This window comes from Nuphar pumila, chromosome 11 (assembly GCF_984573655.1).
Source record: "Nuphar pumila chromosome 11, dmNupPumi1.hap1.1, whole genome shotgun sequence".
NCBI lineage: Eukaryota > Viridiplantae > Streptophyta > Magnoliopsida > Nymphaeales > Nymphaeaceae > Nuphar > Nuphar pumila.
This window is the reverse complement of record NC_143259.1, coordinates 92277795-92297510: the sequence shown is the minus strand read 5'-3', so window position 1 is coordinate 92297510 and position 19716 is coordinate 92277795. Positions and strand designations below refer to the sequence as shown.

General features: G+C 41.3%; 1 protein-coding gene across 2 annotated transcripts in view; it reads right to left on the bottom strand.

Moving 5' to 3' along the window:
- LOC149822505 (SH3 domain-containing protein 2-like) overlaps positions 1–19716 on the bottom strand; it is a 38622-nt gene that overhangs the window by 9040 nt on the left and 9866 nt on the right. For both annotated transcript variants that reach the window (XM_089981590.1, XM_089981591.1), the window contains 2 exons: positions 18916–19017; positions 18635–18835 (listed from right to left, as the gene is read on the bottom strand). In XM_089981590.1, coding sequence (XP_089837716.1) covers positions 18635–18835; positions 18916–19017 — 303 coding nt within the window. The remainder of the gene's footprint in view (positions 1–18634; positions 18836–18915; positions 19018–19716) is intronic.

Sequence of the window (19716 nt, the reverse complement as noted above, 5' to 3'; positions counted from 1 at the left end):
CAATACGAATAGTTCTCATTTTCACCACTAGGCTGAATGTCTCATCATAATCCTGGCCATATTCTTGAGTGAAACCTTTGGCAACAAGGCGTGCCTTGTATCGTTCAATGCTACCATCCGGTTTATATTTAATCTTATATACTCATTTTGAGCCAACAACATTCTTATCTGGAGGACGACCAACTATCTCCCATGTTTGACACTCATGAAGTGTCTCGATCTCCTCATTCATTGCTTCAATCCATTTATTAGATTGAATAGCTTGACAAAACCCAAGTGGTTCTTCGTGTTTTTCAATCTTGGATAGAAAGATCTGAAAATCCATAGAAAAGTTGTCATAACTTACCCATTTTTCAATAGGATGCCTTATCCTGCCTGATCTTCTAGGTGCTTCTCTGTCATTGGCCAACACCATATGTTCTCCAGTAGGTATATCTATCTGCTCTTTGGATCTCCGGGTATAGACGTTTCCTTTGTATCTCAAACATTCTATTTCTGATGCCTTATCTGAAGTCGTCTCATCATGTATGCTTTCAGGGGCCAGAGTAGTATGTTCTGTAGCGTGTGAAATGAGCTCAGCACTGAGCCATGGATCATACCAATTAGCAGCTGCATCAATATGATCACGATTGTGATCAACTTTATTTCCCAGAAAACTATTTTCATCAAAAACAACATTTCTGGAGATTCTGATCTTCTTGCTGGCAGGATCATAGCATCTGTAACCCTTGTGTTCATCTGCATAGCCTACAAATTGACATATAGAGGCTTTGTCCTGAAATTTAGTTCTCATGGATTTATCGATATGTACATAACACGTGCATCCAAAAACTTGTAATTCATCATAATCAGGATGTACGCCAAAGAGAACATAATAGGGAGATTGATTTTCTAAAATAGGCATAGGAAGGCGATTTATCACATAAGTGGCAGTATGAAAAACTTATGTCCAAAGTCCAATAGGCAAGTTACAACCATGCATCATACTCATTGCACTTTCCACAATGTGTATGTGTTTGCGTTCAGCAATTCCATTTTGTTGTGGAGTGTACGGGCAAGAAATTCTATGATGTATCCTATTATCTTGGAGAAAATCTAAAAATTCTTTGGAGGAATACTCACCACCTCCATCACATTGGAGAGTTTGAATATTTTGAGAAAATTGGGTTTTAACATAGGCATAAAAATGAAGAAAAATAAGGAAAACCTCTGATTTGTGCTTCATAAAGAATATCCAAGTAAAATGAGAGAAACTGTCAATAAATGATACATAATATTTACTTCCAAAAGAAGAAGGATTGGGAGCTGGGCCCCAAACATCAGAACATATTATCTCAAAAGGCATGGAAGCTCTTTTATTTATTTGATGAAAATGAAGTACATGACTTTTGCAGATCTGACAAATGGGACATACTTTGTCTTTTAACAAAGGTGAAACAGACTCTGAAAGAAAACCATTGGACACTAATTTTTCAATAAAGACTTGACTGCAATGACCAAGACGAGAATGCCAAATATCTGGCTTATTACATTTGGATATACTTAGAATGGTTTTAGAGACATGATCAGACTTGGACTTCAAGACACTGGCAGCTGGATCTTCATTGAAGATATACATGTTGCCACGTCGCCCTCCTTTAGCGAACATCTCCTTCGTTTGAAGATCCTTAACAAAGACAGAAGTAGGAGTAAATTCTATAAATGAATTGGTAGAGTCAACAAGCTTAGAAACAGAGACAATGTTTTTCTTAATGTTTGGAGCATGAACAACATCAGATAAAGGAATGGATGAAGACTCGGACACAGGGATGAGGACATTGCCTATGTTTGAAATAGGGTGGTGAGTCCCATCTCCAGTTATAATATTAGATTTGCCAAAATAGGGAGTCAAAGTAGAAAACTTACCTGCATTGCCAGTGACATGAGCTGCTGCCCAAGAGTCTACGTACCATATTCCATCATTGTTTTGTTTTAGATTCAAGTTGGCCATAGCAGATAAGAGAAGATCCTTAGCATCATCACTGACCCGAAAAGTACCTGAAGTTCCTGATGTAGCAAAATTTCTATTGTTTTGTGTTCTATTACAATTTTGTGGGTTGAACCAGCAGTTGACTTTGATGTGACCTCGTTTGTTACACTGGTAGCATGTGGGAACATTCTTTGAAAAGCTAGCAGTGGAATTTGGAATAGGTAGCAATCCACGTCCTCCCTGGAGTTGGGCTCCCCTGCCTCTACCACGCCCTCCTCGTGCACGATCAACAAACGTCCCTATGACAAGAATCTCATGCGTAAATGATTGCCCTGCTGAAGCATCAGATATGTTTTTCAAAGACATCTCGTACTGGAAGAGTTTAGCACGTAATTCCTCAAAACTGGGCAACAAAGGCAAGCATAATAAAGAGGTGACAAGTACATGATACTCTGATCCCAGGGCATTCAGTGTTTGTTGCACCTTTTCTTTATCTGACACTGGATATCCAACAATGGCTAATTGATCTGTGATGCTTTTGACTTGATTTCAAAATTCAATAATGGTCATTACACCCTTCTTTAAAAGCTGAAATTCACGCTTGAGAAGCAACACCTTAGCCTCTGATATCTGAGAGTAGGTTTGAGCTAAAGTTTCCGACAATACTTTAGATGTGCAATCATCAGGGATAGAAACCAAAACTTCTTGCGACAGTGTGGAAGTGATGTACACGACGAGAGCCTGATCACGTTTCATCCAAGCAATAAATACAGGATTGCGAATGGTGCTTGACATTCCTCTATCCTCTTTTGCTTCGGTTGTGACAAATTCTGGAGGCATTGGAGTGGAGCCATCCAAGTGACCTCAAAGATCTTGACTGCGAATAAAATGGGTGATTTGCCTTTTCCAAGTCAAATAGTTATTTGTATTCAGTTTTTCCGAAACTAGCTGCCCCAAGAAATTGGAAGAAAGACCAAAATTGCCTGAAGTATCCATTTGTAGGCTTATGATAGACAGAGAAATGTGGCTGAAAATAAGGAATAAAGTGACGCAACTTATGACAGAAACAACCTGGGCTGCTATCATAAAATGATGCAGCTTATGATCTATGACAGAAATTGGTACCAAAAGAAACGAACTCAGCCTTTTGTGTAAACTGTGAATAAATGAAGAAGAAGAAGACGTGACCAGCAGTTGCTGTGTGAATTAAGAAAAGGAGATGAAATCACGAGGAATAAGAACTAGGGGAGGAAAAATCTGTTGTGCATGAAACAGGGTGTAATAAAAAAAAAAACGAGAGAAGATCTGAATTTATTTCAGATCAGTTGTTGTAACACACACAGCAGATCTGAATGGCTTTCAGATCTGCGATATAGATAACTAATCGTTGTTGGAAAAGAAAAGATGCAAAGGACAAATCATGTAGCCGACGATGATAGAAAAGGAATAGGGGAATAAGAAGACAACCTGATTCACGTGGACTGATTCACGGTGCTGAGGAAGAGGACTTGGCTTTTCAGATTTTGTATTTCTGGAAAGAATATGGAACGACAAAAGAGACCTTGACAAACTAATCAGGTTAGGGTATGAAAACAATGCTATTTATGAAGTCAGATCTGAAAACAAGAGAGAAGATGAAGACACGGATCTGAAATCGAAAACAGATCTGAAAGATAGGATAAAGATGTAAACAGAAAACTGACAAAATCTGTCTTGAGAAAGAAACGATGATAGGAATGAAACCCACGAAGAGATATGATAGAAGGAGTTGGAATAAAGGGCAGAATCACCCTGGAGTTTGAAGGTGAGCAAAATCACGCTAACCTAGAATGTGAGGACCGATCTCTCGAGACACGTTCTGGGATCAACTTCACGCCCTTGAACAGAGGTCAGACGAAGCCCTGCTCTGATACCATGTGAAAACTGCCTTGAGCAGTGTGTTTGGTGAAGGAAACGATGAGGGAGAGAGAGAGCTCTTCTTGAGAAATCGGCAGCCCCAAAACTTTCTTAGTTGTTGCAGCACTAATACATCATTAACTTAATAGGGTTACAATATTTTACAAGGATAAAACTGCCCTGTATTAGTGATTCATATTACATTAAACTACAAAACATGTATGTGTTGTATCGGATATGGATCCTTTACTGGATCCATATCCCCATATCAGTTTCATGTTCTAATAGGGGGTGAGCCCCCCTGCATTCTTTTTGTCTTCTGACAGGGGGCTTCGCCCCCCTGCCCTCTTGCGTTTGGCGGCGGGGGACGAGGCTCCCCCTGCTTTTGTTATTTCCGGCAGGGGGCTTCGCCTCCCTGCCGCGTGTTTTATCAGCAAGGGGCTTCACCACTCTGCCTTGTGTTTTTCGGCACGGGGTTTCGCCCCTCTGCCTTCCTGTGTTTATCGGCAGGGGACGAGGCCCCTACCCTATGTTTCCCGGTAGGGGGCGAACCTTCCCCTGCTCTCATGTGTTTTGCCAGCAGGAGGCGAGGCTCCCCTTGCCTCCTTTGGTTTCCCAGCAGGGGGAGAAGCCTCCCCTGCCTTCTTCCTGATTCCGGGCAGGGGGCGAAGCCCCCTTGCATCTCATTTGTTTTCTGGCAGGGGGCTTCGTCCCCCTGCCTTGATCTTGTTGCCGGCAGGGGCAGAGCCCCTGCCTTTCTCATTTTCAGCAGAGGGGGGGGGGGGGGGGGTTGTGCCCCCTGTCCTGTTTCCTTTTGAGGCAGGTTCGGCAGGGAGCCTCTGCTCCCTCCCCTGCCTTTTCTGTTCTGACAGGCAGGGAGCTCATGCTCCCTGCCTCTGTGGCTTTTTTCCGGCAAGAGTGAGGCCCCTGCCTCCTACACCCTCGCAGGCAGGGTGCAGTGCCTCTACCCCTGCCTCTGCAGCTCTGATGTCTGGGAGCAGGCCTCCCCGCCTCTGCCACCGTTCGTCGCCCGCATCCAACAGGCCCTGACAGGGGTCTTTTACTGTTCCAACTGCCACTTCATAATCTGCTGACAGCAGGTCAGCAGGGGCTCGCAACCCCTGCCCCTGCTTCTTGCGCTTATAGCAAGTGCGCAAGGGCACGATGCTCTTGCCTCTGCTTCCCTTACGTCAGGACGACGACAGTGCCCCTGACTTTTTATTTTTTGTGTTAGCTTGCTAAGATCGTCACTTTTGCAGCTCGTACGACGAATCCCGTTTGCGCTCCGCGACCCGAGTCATCCATCGTTTACACCCGCATACACCAGCAAGCTTGCAACTCTCCAAGGTAGGGAAAGATTGCACGGAAGACATGGACAATTGAATTAAGTTCAATTAACTAAAAAAAACCTTTAAATAAATATATATAGAAATATATATTTATACAAGAAAGCATTTAACTCAAGGACGCGATTTCGCGATCTTGTCCTTTACTTTCTTACGGTCTTTACCTTGCCGTCGCGCATTGCACAAAGGTTTTGCATTGCACTCCTACTTACAGTATTTACTTTGTCGTCGTGCATTGCGCAAAGGTTTTGCGTTGCACTCCAGCCTTAGGTCTTTACTTTGCCGTCGTGCATTGCGCAAAGGTTTTGCGTTGCACTCCTGCTTACAGTCTTTACTTTGCCATCGCGCTTTGCGCCTAGGCTCTTGCTTTTGCATATGTGTTGTTACTGCCTAGCTATTGCAGATAATGCTCAGGTTTTCGCTCATTGCATACGCTTTTGATGCATCCTCGTGGAGGATGCAAGAGACATCTACCACTCTCACTCTTGCGACAAGAGTTCAGTCGGGAGCTAGCGATACATCCTCGTCTAAGGAGAGGGGTACCTCACAAGGATCCTGACTATTCGTGTACGCAGTTCCTGTATAGTAGACATGAGATTTAGGGAGTTGCGCAAAAGCATCAAAAGACTATCCAAATCAAAGCATTTGGAAGGATGTGATTGGCTGGTTCTATTCGTCTATTCGGCACATCTCAGGTGATCCTGAATTAGGGTTCGAGCAAACTTCTTAGCGGGGGTTCTGTTGAGAAACTCGTATCCCGTCTATCGAGGCCGGTATCGAGTCATGCGAGTCATGTAAATACCCCGATAGCGGATGAGATTCTAGAAAATCGCATACCAAATGTTGGCACAAGCTGCTGGCTGTTTTAAAAGATAAAGAATGTCAAAGTATAGTTTAAGAAGCATTACATCTTTGTGAAACACTTCTGATGAGGCTCTTATTGAGGAGTTATACCCCTTTCATCCTAGAGTACTTGTAGTCGTGCACTACACGCAGGTATTGCGATGATCGGATGAGACGGTCGTGCGACCTCGAACAGTGTTAAATGCACAATGTTGTAATCAAATAAAATGGCCTCACATTCGCCTTCACAGGCAAGATGCTCAAGTGGTTTAAAGACCACAAAATAAAATGGGTCGTTAGTTAAGGAATCCTTAACGCACCCATTCGCTTCTTGTTGTCTGTCAAGGGAGAGGACAGAGTGGTACAAAACTCTAATAGACAGGTAGTAAACAACCACCCCACAAGCAATGATTTGGCCTCCCCAGTCATTGGAGTTAGGGAAAAGGGGCTACAATAGTTACCTCAACACTTCTGCAGAAGTTAGAAGCATCTGTGACACTGCTTACCTGCCTTTGGGGAATCCTCTCTCGGCTAAAGTCATCACTTTAGGAGCGGACTCAACTAGCTATTCGGGTTATTGAAAATACATAGAATAACAGACGCCCGAACCAGTCTCAGTTGTTTCTACGTTTTGCCTGCGTGTACCTGCAGGCCAGAAATATTGAAACATAAAGTTTGTTCACACTGGTTGATTGCTCGCTTGCTCGATAGTTCAGTATGCTATTCATTGAGCTATGCACGCCTCTCAAGGCATAAGTCAATTTGGTTAAACCGCTTATGCAGTTCTTTGCTAAGTAATAACTAGCTTCTTATTCTAGTTAAGTGCTTATAATAATAGCATTATGCCAGTTGCTACATATTAGCATGTGACTTACTTTACTCCTTGGTCGAACTGCTTGGTGCTTGTTGTAGCGTAGCACTTGTTGGCTTGCGTCTCTTATGATTGATGTGATTGCATACAACTCGTAATCTATGAACTGGTGACAACTAGGATTGATGTGGCCGTTTGTCTAATAAGCTGCTTACATATTGTGATATAACTGCTGTCATATGATTGCTTATCATGTATAGCTTATGAATGGCTTGCGATGCAATGGTTTATGCCTTACGATTAATTTAATTACTTGTTAATGGACTGAGCCATTTGATGGTAATTGTATATTTTGCGGGCATTGTTATGAGTGTTTGTCTTATTCAGTTGTTTTGTTTCGATGTCGGATAGAATTAGTTACTCTTCGCCTATAAAATCAGTTGGATTGCCATATCTGCGTGTGCTCATGTGTCGTTTACGCATGCTTTGAGGTGCTATTTGAGGATTGTAATGTTCCTTGTGGCAATAACACGATGCGTAGTATTATATGCTTCTGTGTGATGTGATTGATATGCCACGTGATAAGAATTGTTGGAAGAATGCGATAATATGTTCATGGTTCATGGAACCTTATTGGAGAAATGGTTGATCGTGTGTTTTGTTTTACCATGTGAAGTGATACGATGCATATTGCTGATATACATGCTTGTGCCCATATTGGTGGCTACTGACCCCAAGAGCGGTCGATGGTTCAGAGCAGTTGATTGTATTAATGCATGTATCACTGAGTAGGGTGTCTGCTGAAGACCGAATCTTTAAAGAATTATCTGCGAGGGCGTGTATGATCAAGACCAGATAACCAGCTAGAGTGGTAGATTCTCTGTGAGGATGTACACTATCCACGAACGAGTAGCTGCAAAGACGGTGAACTCCCGTGAAGAAGTGTATGGTCCAAGACCAAGTATACCATCTAGGGCGGAATTCCTTCTGAGGTTATACATTTCCCAGACCAGGTGATCCGGCGTTGATCTTGTTGATTGTAATAGTGGCTATCGACCCTGAGAGCAGTCATTTGTGTTGATGCGTGTATCGCAATGATTTTCATTGCATATGACATTTGTTGAGGATGAGGTTTCCAGAAGTTTCTCTGTGAGGGTATGTATGATCAAGACCAGGTGATCCGGCTAGAGTGGTAGAATCTTTGTGAGGAAGTACACTGTCCAAGAGAGGGTAGCCGCAAAGACGGTGAACTCCTGTGAGGAAGTATGTCGTCCAAGACCAGGTATACCCTCTAGGGTGATAATTCCTTATGAGGTTGTACATTTCCCAAATATGGTATTCCGGCTAGAGTGGTAGAATCTCTGTGAGGAGGTACACTGTCCAAGAGTGGGTAGCCGCAAAGACGGTGAACTCATGTGAGGAAGTGTGTCGTCGAAGACCAGGTATACCCTCTAGGGCGGTAATTCCTTTTGACGTCGTACTTTTTCCCAGACCTAGCGATCCGACGTGGATCTTGTAATTTTGATTACCATATAAAGTTATGGTGAGCTGTGATGATCTTCCGAGATTGTTTGGGATAGCCACTTATGAATCTATAGTTTTGGCTTTCTGCTTTAGCATGATTAATGTTGAACCCTGATGTGAGAATCAGATCTTTAGCGATTTTAGATCATGATCATGTTTTGGACCTTTTATAGAAGGTTGGGCCTTTTTTTGAGAAAGTATGACGCCTTAGTGAGTCATAACCTGTGACAGTTGGCCGCATAAGTCTTTGAGAGATGTGAATAGTTAAGGTGGTTCAGGACAAAGCATTTGTTAGAAGTAGTGAGAACGACAAACGATGACCTGATAATGATTAGATGCAGAATCCTCGTTCTAGGAATGAGAACAAGCTTGTAGCATGGTGGTTCATAGCTTACGATCAAATGAATCGTCTTGCTACGTTTTGACAGTTGCACCGCTTACCTGCTTGCACTACTTAACAGTTTGCACCGCTTACCTACTTACTCGCTTGCACTACTTACCCATTTGCACCGCTTACTTGCTTGCACTGCTTACCTGTTTAACTGCATATCTGCTTTAAACTGCTTAGCATACTGAATTAAATGTACTTAATTCAGTTTCCTGTAGTCGCTCTTGTGCACCTACTAGTTTTTCGCGAAACTAACTCATTCTATGGGTACAAGTGATGATTAGGTACACCACGAGCGATGACAAGATGACTTCAAGACTTCTTCTTCCTGCTCTTATATCGCGTCCTGGACGTTTTGGGTTTGTAACAGATTTTACTTGGGATATTCGAATTTTGTGAGTTTTGATTCTTTTAGCTAACGTGCCCAAAGTTGTCAGCTTGCCTTTCTGAATTTAACAAAAGAATAGTCTTCCACTGATTTTATAAACAAACTCTGGAGGGAAGAGATTTTTTTCTAGTCTCTTGCCTGTTTTCTGAAAGGTTCACAAGTTTAAAATTTTGAGGTGTTAGAGATTGGTATCAAAGCTAAGGGAAGCAAGAATTCTTGACCATTGAGCATCCGCATCGCGCTGTGAGTATACACTTTTCTTGTTTTGTAGATGTTTTTAACATTGTTAAGCTAAGTGGCTTGACGTGTTTCGCCTATGTACCAACATTGCTGCGTTTTTGTAAACTACTCATGTTACGCATGAATAGTACGGATGTTTTTGGCTTCTTTTTCGAGCTTCCTGAGATTTCTGATCTTTGGTATCCCTTGTGTTACTTCAAGGAAGGTAAGGAACTCGAACGAAGATTTCTGCTAACGAATGGTCAGATATCAGGGAAGAATACCCTGACTTGTATTTTGACCAATGAATGCACTAGAAATTTCGCGGACGAAATTCTTTTTAAGGTGGGTAGGATGTAAAACAAAAACAAAAAAATTTATTTAGGTTTGAGTCGGATCCGGACCCGACCCGAGGCCACCGCCTCTCGCTGTCATTAAGAGACAGCGAGGCAGGCAGGAAAAGGGTTATGAAACCCCCCTCACCGCCGCTCGCTCTCTCGTCTCTGCACTCTCTCCCCTTCTGTCACTCTCTCGTTGTCACTCTCGCCCGACGCCCTCTCTCTCGCTCGTCTGCCAACGCTGCCGCCGACGACCTCCTCTTCGGCGACCCCAAGGTATGCTTCTTCCCCTTTTCTTTACCTTTCGCCGCCTCCTCTTCTGCTTTTCTTTTCTTTCTCTTTTGTTTCCCCCCTTCTCCTTTTTTCTTTCCTTTTGCTGGCACGGAGCCGCTCCCTGTGTCGACACGATTTTTCGACAAGGGTAGAGCCCTGCCTCTTGTTTTCCCGGTAGGGGGCGAGCCCCCCTACATTCTTTTTGTCTTCCGGCAGGGGGCTTCGCCCCCCTGCACTCTTGTGTTTGTCGGCAGGGGGCGAGGCTTCCCCCTACTTTTGTTATTTCCGGCAGGGGGCTTCGCCCCTCTGCCTTGTGTTTTTCGGCAGGGGGCAAGACCCTTGCCTTCCTATGTTTATCGGCAGGGAGCGAGGCCCCTGCCCTGTGTTTCCCAGTAGGGGGCGAAGCTCCCCTTGCTCTCATGTGTTCATGTGTTTTGCCAGCAGGGGGCGAGGCTCCCCCTGCCTCCTTTGGTTTCCCAGCAGGGGGCGAAGCCTCCCCTGCCTTCTTCCTGATTCCGGGTAGGGGGCGAAGCCCCCCTGCATCTCATTTATTTTTTGGCAGGGGGCTTCGTCCCCCTGCCTTGATCTTGTTGTCAGCAGGGGCAGAGCCCCTGCCTTTCTCGTTTTCAGCAGGGGGGGGGGGGCACCCCCTGTCCTGTTTCATGTTGAGGCAGGTTCGGTAGAGAGCCTCTGCTCCCTCCCCTGCCTTTTTTGTTCTGGCCGGCAGGGAGCATAAGCTCCCTGCCTCTGTGGCTTTTTGTCAGCAAGAGTGAGGCCCCTGCCTCCTGCACCCTTGCAGGCAGGGTGCAGTGCCTCTGCAGCTCTGATGTCTGGGAGCAGGCCTCCCTGCCTCTACCACCATTCTTCGCCTGCATCCATCAGGCCCTGACAGAGGCCTTTTACTGTTCCAGCTGCCTCTTCGTAGTCTGCTGACAACAGGGGCTCGCAGCCCTTGCCCCTGCTTCTTGCGCTTATAGTAGGTGGTGCGCAAAGGCACGATGCCCCTGTCTCTGCTTCCCTTACGTCAGGACAGCGATAGTGCCCCTGACCTTCTATTTTTGGTGTTAGCTTGCTAAGATCGCCACTTTTGCAGCTCGTACGACGGATCTTGTTTGCGCTCTGCGACCCGAGCCGTCCATCGTTTACACCCGCAGACGCCGGCAAGCTTGCAACTCTCCAAGGTAGGGAAAGATTGCACAAAAGACTTGGACAATGGAATTGAGTTCAATTAACTAAAAAAGACCTTTAAATAAATATATATAGAAATATATATATATATATATATATACGAGTACGCATTTAACTCAAGGACGCGATTTCGCGATCTTTGTCATTTACTTTCTTACGGTCTTTACCTTGCCGTCGTGCATTGCTCAAAGGTTTTGTGTTGCACTCCTACTTACAGTATTTACTTTGTCGTCGCGCATTGCGCAAAGGTTTTGCGTTGCACTCCAGCCTTAGGTCTTTACTTTGCCGTCGTGCATTGCGCAAAAGTTTTGCGTTGCACTCCTGCTTACAGTCTTTACTTTGCCATCACGCTTTGCGCCCAGGCTCTTGCTTTTGCATATGTGTTGTTACTGCCTTGCTATTGCAGATGATGCTCAGGTTTTCGCTCATTGCATACGCTTTTGAGGCATCCTCGTGGAGGATGCAAGAGACATCTACCACTCTCACTCTTGCGACAAGAGTTCAGTCGGGAGCTAGCGATACATCCTCGTCTAAGGAGAGGGGTACCTCACAAGGATCCTGACTATTCGTGTACGAGTTCCTGTATAGTAGACATGAGATTTAGGGAGTTGCGCAAAAGCATCAAAAGACTATCCAAATCAAAGCATTTGGAAGGATGTGATTGGCTGGTTCTATTCGTCTATTCGGCACATCTCAGGTGATCCCGAATTGGGGTTCGAGCAAACTTCTTAGCGGGGGTTCTGTTGAGAAACTCGTATCCCGTCTATCGAGGCCGGTATCGAGTCATGTAAATACCCCGATAGCGGATGAGATTCTAGAAAATCGCATACCAAATGTTGGCACAAGCTGCTGGCTGTTTCAAAAGATAAAGAATGTCAAAGTATAGTTTAAGAAGCATTACATCTTTGTGAAACACTTCTGATGAGGCTCTTATTGAGGAGTTATACCCCTTTCATCCTAGAGTACTTGTAGTCGTGCACTACACGCAGGTATTGCGATGATCGGATGAGACGGTCGTGCGACCTCGAACAGTGTTAAATGCACAATGTTGTAATCAAATAAAATGGCCTCACATTCGCCTTCACAGGCAAGATGCTTAAGTGGTTTAAAGACCACAAAATAGAATGGGTCGTTAGTTAAGGAATCCCTAATGCACCCATTCGCTTCTTGTTGTCTGTCAAGATAGAGGACAGAGCGGTACAAAACTCCAATAGACAGGTTATAAACAACCACCCACGGGCAATGATCCGGCCTCCCCAGTCATTGGATTTAGGGAAAATGGGCTACAATAGTTACCTCAACACTTCTGCAGAAGTTTGATGCATCTGTGACACTGCTTACCTGCCTTTGGGGAATCCTCTTTCGGCTAAAGCCGTCCCTTTAGGAGCGGACTCAACTAGCTATTCGGGTTATTGAAAATACATAGAATAACAGACGCCCGAACTAGTCTCAGTTATTTCTACGTTTTGCCTGCGCGTACCCGCAGGCCAGTAATATCAAAACATAAAATCTGTTCACACTGGTTGATTGCTCGCTTGCTCGATAGTTCAGTATGCTACTCGTTGAGTTATGCACGCCTGTCAAGGCATTACTCTATTTGGTTAAACTGCTTATGCAGTTCTTTACTAAGTAATAACTAGCTTCTCATACTAGTTAAGTGCTTATAATAATAGCATTATGCCAGTTGCTACATATTAGCATGTGACTTACTTTACTCCTTGGTCGAACTGCTTGGTGCTTGTTGTAGCGTAGCACTTGTTGGCTTGCGTTTCTTATGATTGATATGATTGCATACAGCTCGTAATCTATGAACTGGTGACAACTAGGATTGATGTGGCCGTTTGTCTAATAAACTGCTTACATATTGTGATATAACTGCTGCCATATGATTGCTTATCATGTATAGCTTATGAATGACTTGCGATGCAATGGTTTATGTCTTACGATTAATTTAATTACTTGTTAATGGACTGAGCCATTTGATGGTAATTGTATATTTTGCGGGCATTGTTATGAGTGATTGTCTTATTCAGTTGTTTTGTTTCGATATCGGATAGAATTAGTTACTCTTCGCCTATAAAATCAGTTGGATTGCCATATCTACGTGTGCTCATGTGTCGTTTACGCATGCTTTGAGGTGCTATTTGAGGATTGCAATGTTCCTTGTGGCAATAACACGATGTGTAGTATTATATGCTTCTGTGTGATGTGATTGATATGCCACGTGATAAGAATTGTTGGAAGTATGCGATAATATGTTCATGGTTCATGGAACCTTATTGGAGAAATGAGTGATCGTGTGTTTTGTTTTACTATGTGAAGTGATACGATGCATATTGTTGATATACATACTTATGCCCATATTGGTGGCTACTGACCCCAAGAGCGGTCGATGGTTCAGAGCAGTCGATTGTATTGATGCATGTACCACTGAGTAGGGTGTCTGTTGAGGACCGGATCTTTAAAGGATTATCTGCGAGGGCGTGTATAATCGCGTGTATAATCAAGACCAGGTAACCGGCTAGAGTGGTAGATTCTCTGTGAGGATGTACACTGTCCCCGAACGGGTAGCCGCAAAGACGGTGAACTCTCGTGAAGAAGTGCATGGTCTAAGACCATGTATATCATCTATGGCGGAATTCCTTGTGAGGTTATACATTTCCCAGATCAGGTGATCCGGTGTTGATCTTGTTGATTGTAATAGTGGCTATCGACCGTAAGAGCGGTCATTTGTGTTGATGCGTGTATCGCAATGATTTTCATTGCATATGGCATTTGTTGGGGACCGGGTTCCCAAAGGTTTCTCTCTGAGGGTATGTATGATCAAGACCAGGTGATCCGGCTAGAGCGGTAGAATCTCTGTGAGGAGGTACACTGTCCAAGAGCGGGTAGCCGCAAAGATGTTGAACTCCTGTGAGGAAGTGTGTCGTCTAAGACCAAGTATACCCTTTAGGGCGGTAATTCCTTGTGAGGTTGTATATTTCCCAAATCTGGTATTCCGGCTAGAGCGGTAGAATCTCTTTGAGGAGGTACACTGTCCAAAAGCGGGTAGTCGCAAAGACGGTGAACTCCTGTGAGGAAGTGTGTCGTCTAAGACCAGGTATACCCTCTAGGGCGGTAATTCCTTGTGAGGTCGTACGTTTTCCCAGACCTAGCGATTCGACGTAGATCTTGTGATTTTGATTACCATATAAAGTTATGGTGAGCTGTGATGATCTTCCGAGATTGTTTGGGATAGCCACTTATGAATCTATAGTTTTGGCTTTCTGCTTTAGCATGATTACATGTTGAACCCTGATGTGAGAATCAAATCTTTAGCGATTTTAGATCATGATCATGTTTTGGACCTTTTATAGAAGGGTGGGCCTTTTTCTGAGAAAGTATGATGCCTTAGTGAGTCATAACCGGTGACAGTTGGCCGCGTAAGGCCTTGAGAGACGAGAATAGTTTAAGGTGGTTCAGGACAAAGTGTTTGTTAGAAGTAGTGAGAACGGCAAACAATGACCTGATAATGATTAGATGCAGAAACTCCGTTCTAGGAACGAGAACAAGCTTGTAGCATGGTAGTTCATACCTTACGATCAAATGAATCGTCTTGCTACGTTTTGATAGTTGCACCGCTTACCTGCTTGCACTACTTACGCGTTTGCACCGCTTACCTGCTTGCACTACTTACGTGTTTGCACTGCTTAACCGTTTGCACCGCTTACCTGCTTGCACTACTTACGCGTTGGCACTGCTTACTCGCTTGCACTACTTACCCATTTGCACCGCTTGCTTGCGCTACTTACCTGTTTAACTGCATATATGCTTTAAACTGCTTAGCATACTGAATTAAATATACTTAATTCAGTTTCATGTAGTCTCTCTTGTGCACCTACTAGTTTTTCGCGAAACTAACCCATTTTATGGGTACAGGTGATGATTAGGTACACCACGAGCGATGGCGCGATGACAAGATGGCTTCAAGACTTCTTCTTCCTGCTCTTAGCTCGCGTCCTGGACGTTTTGGGTTTGTAATGGATTTTCCTTGGGATATCCGAATTTTGTGAGTTTTGGTTCTTTTAGCTAACGTGCCCAAAGTTGTCAACTTGCCTTTCTGAATTTAACAAAAGAATAGTCTTCCGCTGATTTTATAAACAAACTCTGGAGGAAAGATTTTTTTCTAGTCACTTGTCTGTTTTCTGAAAGGTTCGCTAAGTTTGAAATTTTAGGGCGTTACAAAAGAGGTGGTTGTTTGTGGTAACCAAATTGGTGTTGTGATTTGCAAATATCATTTCTTTTGTTACGTGGGATTTTAAAATCTCTCCATGTACTTTCTAATCCTTTCCGCTGCTTGTTTTTTCCTGTATGGAAAATGTTTATTCATTGAAAAATTTTCATGCATTATTATGTGCATTGAATATGCTTTAATTGCATATATATGTTGAGGATATTTAGATTTGTTTCATGTTGGTTGTCTTGCGTGTTTTGTATAAATTTTATTAATTTCTTGTTTATTGTAAAGTCTTTTGCATGCTTACATTTGATATACATATTGTCATGTTTTTCTTAGTGTAATGAATGAGTGGTATCTTTTTTAAATGTTTACCCAAGCTTTTAAGACATTATTGCAAAATTGTTTATATCTTATTGATATTTTATGTATAATATGTGCTTTTCTAAGCATTTTGTTAATGACAACATTTTATAATTTTTGCTTGTGACAATTAGTGAATTGTGTATATTCATTGAAAGTGTTTTTGTCCATATGTGACAACTTTGCTTTGTATCTCATTATAGCCTTTAAGACACTCTCTTGTGTTTCTAATATTAGTGTTTTTTTAATTTTAGTGATCAAAATTCTACTATGTTCAGAATTTATGAAAAATATGTTGTTTTTATGGTTATAATTGTCTAAACAAGAAATTCTTAAAAATTGATTTTGAAGTATATTCCTTGTATTTCCTTAATGGCTATTGTACCTTGCTTGAATTGTTACTAATGTTTCTAAAATCTTAAAATTATTGCTTAAGGTGCATATCTGACTCACTTTTAAAATTGTTTAAGTTTATAGTACCTCTATGTTTTGTTTAAAAACTAACCATCATCGCTTCATATATATATGAATTAATTTGTGTTATTCTTGTTCAAAATACATATATTTGTTTTGAAACTATATACATGTATTTCATATCTACTTTTTTAACTCTTGGGTTAAAACATTTTTGTTTAATAACTATTTGGTTAGGATATCTTCCTTTGTGTAGTTGAAACTTTTGTTTTGTTCTCTCTGCAGGTTCTTAAAGATGCTATGGGTTGAGAAATAAATTCTATTTTGGATGCATCGTGAAGATGAAGATAACCGATGCAGGCATTTTGTGAAAATTATCATTTAAGACTTGGATCCTTCCTTTTGTTTCTTTTTGTATTTTCAAACTTTCGGTATATCGCACTGTAAGTTTGAGGGAGGGTGTTAAAATACATTGATTGTTAAGTTGTACATGTATATATATATATATATATATGTATTTTCATACATATATATATATTCATATATATGTATATATATTCATATATATGTATATATATTCATATATATATATATATGTATATATATTCATATATATATATGTATATATATTTTATTTATAATGATGTAATAGGTAAATACCCATTAAGGGTATTTTGGTTATTTCAGCCCTTGTAATAGGCTGTGCCCATTAGGGACACATTAGTACTTTTACTTTATTATTTTCTTTTTGTCATTTTCTATTTTTATAGGAACTATTTGGTCAAATACCAAATAGAGTTGTTGGGTACTTTTTTTACTAGTCAACATAGAATTGACTAGTCAACAGAGCTGTTGAAACAATCCAACAACTCTATCGAAGTCTCCCTCTCTCTTGTATGTATATAAATAGGGGCTTTTATCCCCTTTCATTTCTTAATGCTTCTCTTAAGCATTCATGCTCAATAAGATGAATATTTTTTATGTTTTGTGTTCTCTCTTGAGTTTTTTAATGTCTTGAATGCACTTAGTGCTTGTGGGATGCCTTTGTGCTCTTGTATTGTCCCTTAGTTGGACTTATGTATTCACATGTGCACTTTGTGTTTATGATCTTGTAAGCCCTCGGAGACCCTCATTTTGTACTTCCGCATATTTCATTACATTGATTCATATACGAGTGTGTGTGTATATATATATATTATATTTTTGTAACTGTTTTAGTATTGTAATAGGTTTTTTCCATGTATGGGGCATTTTGGTCATTTGTACTTATGTAATATGTACTGTCCATTAGGGGCAGTTTTGACTTTATACAGTTTTTTATATTTTTTTGTATTTCTTTGTCTTTTCCCTCTTGTATGAGGGTACATTGGACTAAGTCCAATATAGCAGTTGGGATCTTCCCAACGGCTATATTTATAGATGTTGGGAGCATCCCAATGACTATATGGTGACCCATGTAGCCTATATAAAGGGGTAAATCCCCCCCATTTGTTTCTAATGCTTTTCCTAAGCATTCTACGTTAATAAATGTATTATTTTATGTCTTTTGTGTTCTTTGGCATGTGCTCATTAATGTCTCTTGTAATCTTGTGTATTTGCCATTGCTTGATTGTGTGGCCCCTTTGAGGACTTGTACTTGTGCACATTTAGGCTCTTTGTAGCCATTGTATGCACTTTATACTTGTGTAGCGTCTTCGTATAATCCCTTAGTGGATTTATATTTGTGCTTGTGCACATTGTATTTTTGCTTTCAACTTATTTTATTACAAGAATAAGTTCCTTGTTTTCACTCACACACACATATGGCATTCTCTGGCACGTTTCTTTAATTCTAGAATACTTTTTACAAAAGCATTTTCCTTGCTATTTTTTATTTCCAGACGCACTCATTAAACATTGATGTACTCCAACAATTAAAAATAGCGACCTTGAAAAATTACTGCTGAACAATGGGAGAAATAGGAATCAAAGAGAAAGAATGAAACAATAAACTGTGTTAAAAAAAAAGTCTGATTGGATGCACCATGTTCAATTCATCACTTTCCCATATCTCACTCTCAAGCTTCTATGAACATGAGCTGCAGAAAATTTTGGATGAAAATGAACTTTTAGAGTTCAGTTAGTAGCAAGATGTGAAAACTAATTTGATTCAAGCTTGTAGCATCCTAGCATGACATTATTAGATAGAGAATACTTATGAGAAAAGGAGCCACTTTCTTGTAATTCAATGTTCAACGATGTCAAGCAATCACATATGCTGCCTGGGCAGAGGAACATGAGGTTTCACTTTTTTTTTTCTTTTCATAGGTTGACCATTAAAGGAACAAAGCAAAATAATAAAGCTACAATATTCTCTAGACTAGCGATAAAATAACATATGAGAACTAGATTAAACAATAGAAGATAAATTCACATTTTCATTTAGTGATGAGTGACAACCAATGTTAAAGATCAATACCATGGTCATTAGATGTTGAAAAGTAACCCGTTGTTGTTGAGCTTCAACAGACATCATAGCAGCAACTGCTTCTTGTCCTACCGCTGACAATGTAGATCTGAGCTCTTCCAATCTCGATTCTGCATGTTGCACCTTTAGATTGCTGTCTGTATTTGTGCCAGAATCTCTCAACTTCATTTGGCGTCTTACGACTTCGGCTGCCTAGTTAGCCCAAAACAGTTCAGAGTTATGGAAAGTCACATCCTCACATATCTAACATGATCAGATAGAATAAGACATACCTGAGCATCAACATCCCTCCAGATTTGATCATACCGCCGTGTTAAGTGGCGGGCATCCTGCAGAGGAGCACTCATTACCATTGCACGTAATGGATCAGAGACCTACAATAAAGAAAAAAATAAGTAGGGAACATAACTTATTATTGCTAATGGAAGAAAAAGTATGTATATTTAGTATTTAAACTATAAAATCAAGTCTGAAAGCAATCTTTAATAGCATTCCACAATGATTAATGTAGCAATAAAAATACGTGAATAAAATATTATACAACCTAACTTGTTTATCAAAGCGTGAGAGGACAGGAGGTTGATTTATCGGCACTAAATAAGGTTCCAAACAGCTGTTCAACCTAAGTTCTCATTCCTTCTTAAAATATCTTCTCCTCTTTCCTCCCATTGTGTTTTTTCTTCTCTTTCCTCAATCTTATTCTTCTTTCTTCCTCTTATCTTTCATCCTTTATTCTTCTTTCGAAAAAAAAGAGAGGTTCAGATCTGGTTTGATTCAGATTTGCTGAACCTTTTCCACCACTTTTTTCCAAAGACGTTTGGCTGCTGACATCAGCCTGGTACAACCACAGCTTTGTGACTGCCTTGTTATCTTTCGAGTCTCTTGCTGATATCAGCACATTCAATACCAACTGATTTCTCATCAAACCTGAAATCCCTCAGATATGGTTAATTTCGGACTCAATAATCCTGTCTTTTACTCAAATTCAGAATAATACCCAATGGCATCTTTGTCCTTCAGTTCATCCTTTCTTTTGCAACTTACTCAAATTCAGAATCCTACCCAAGACATTG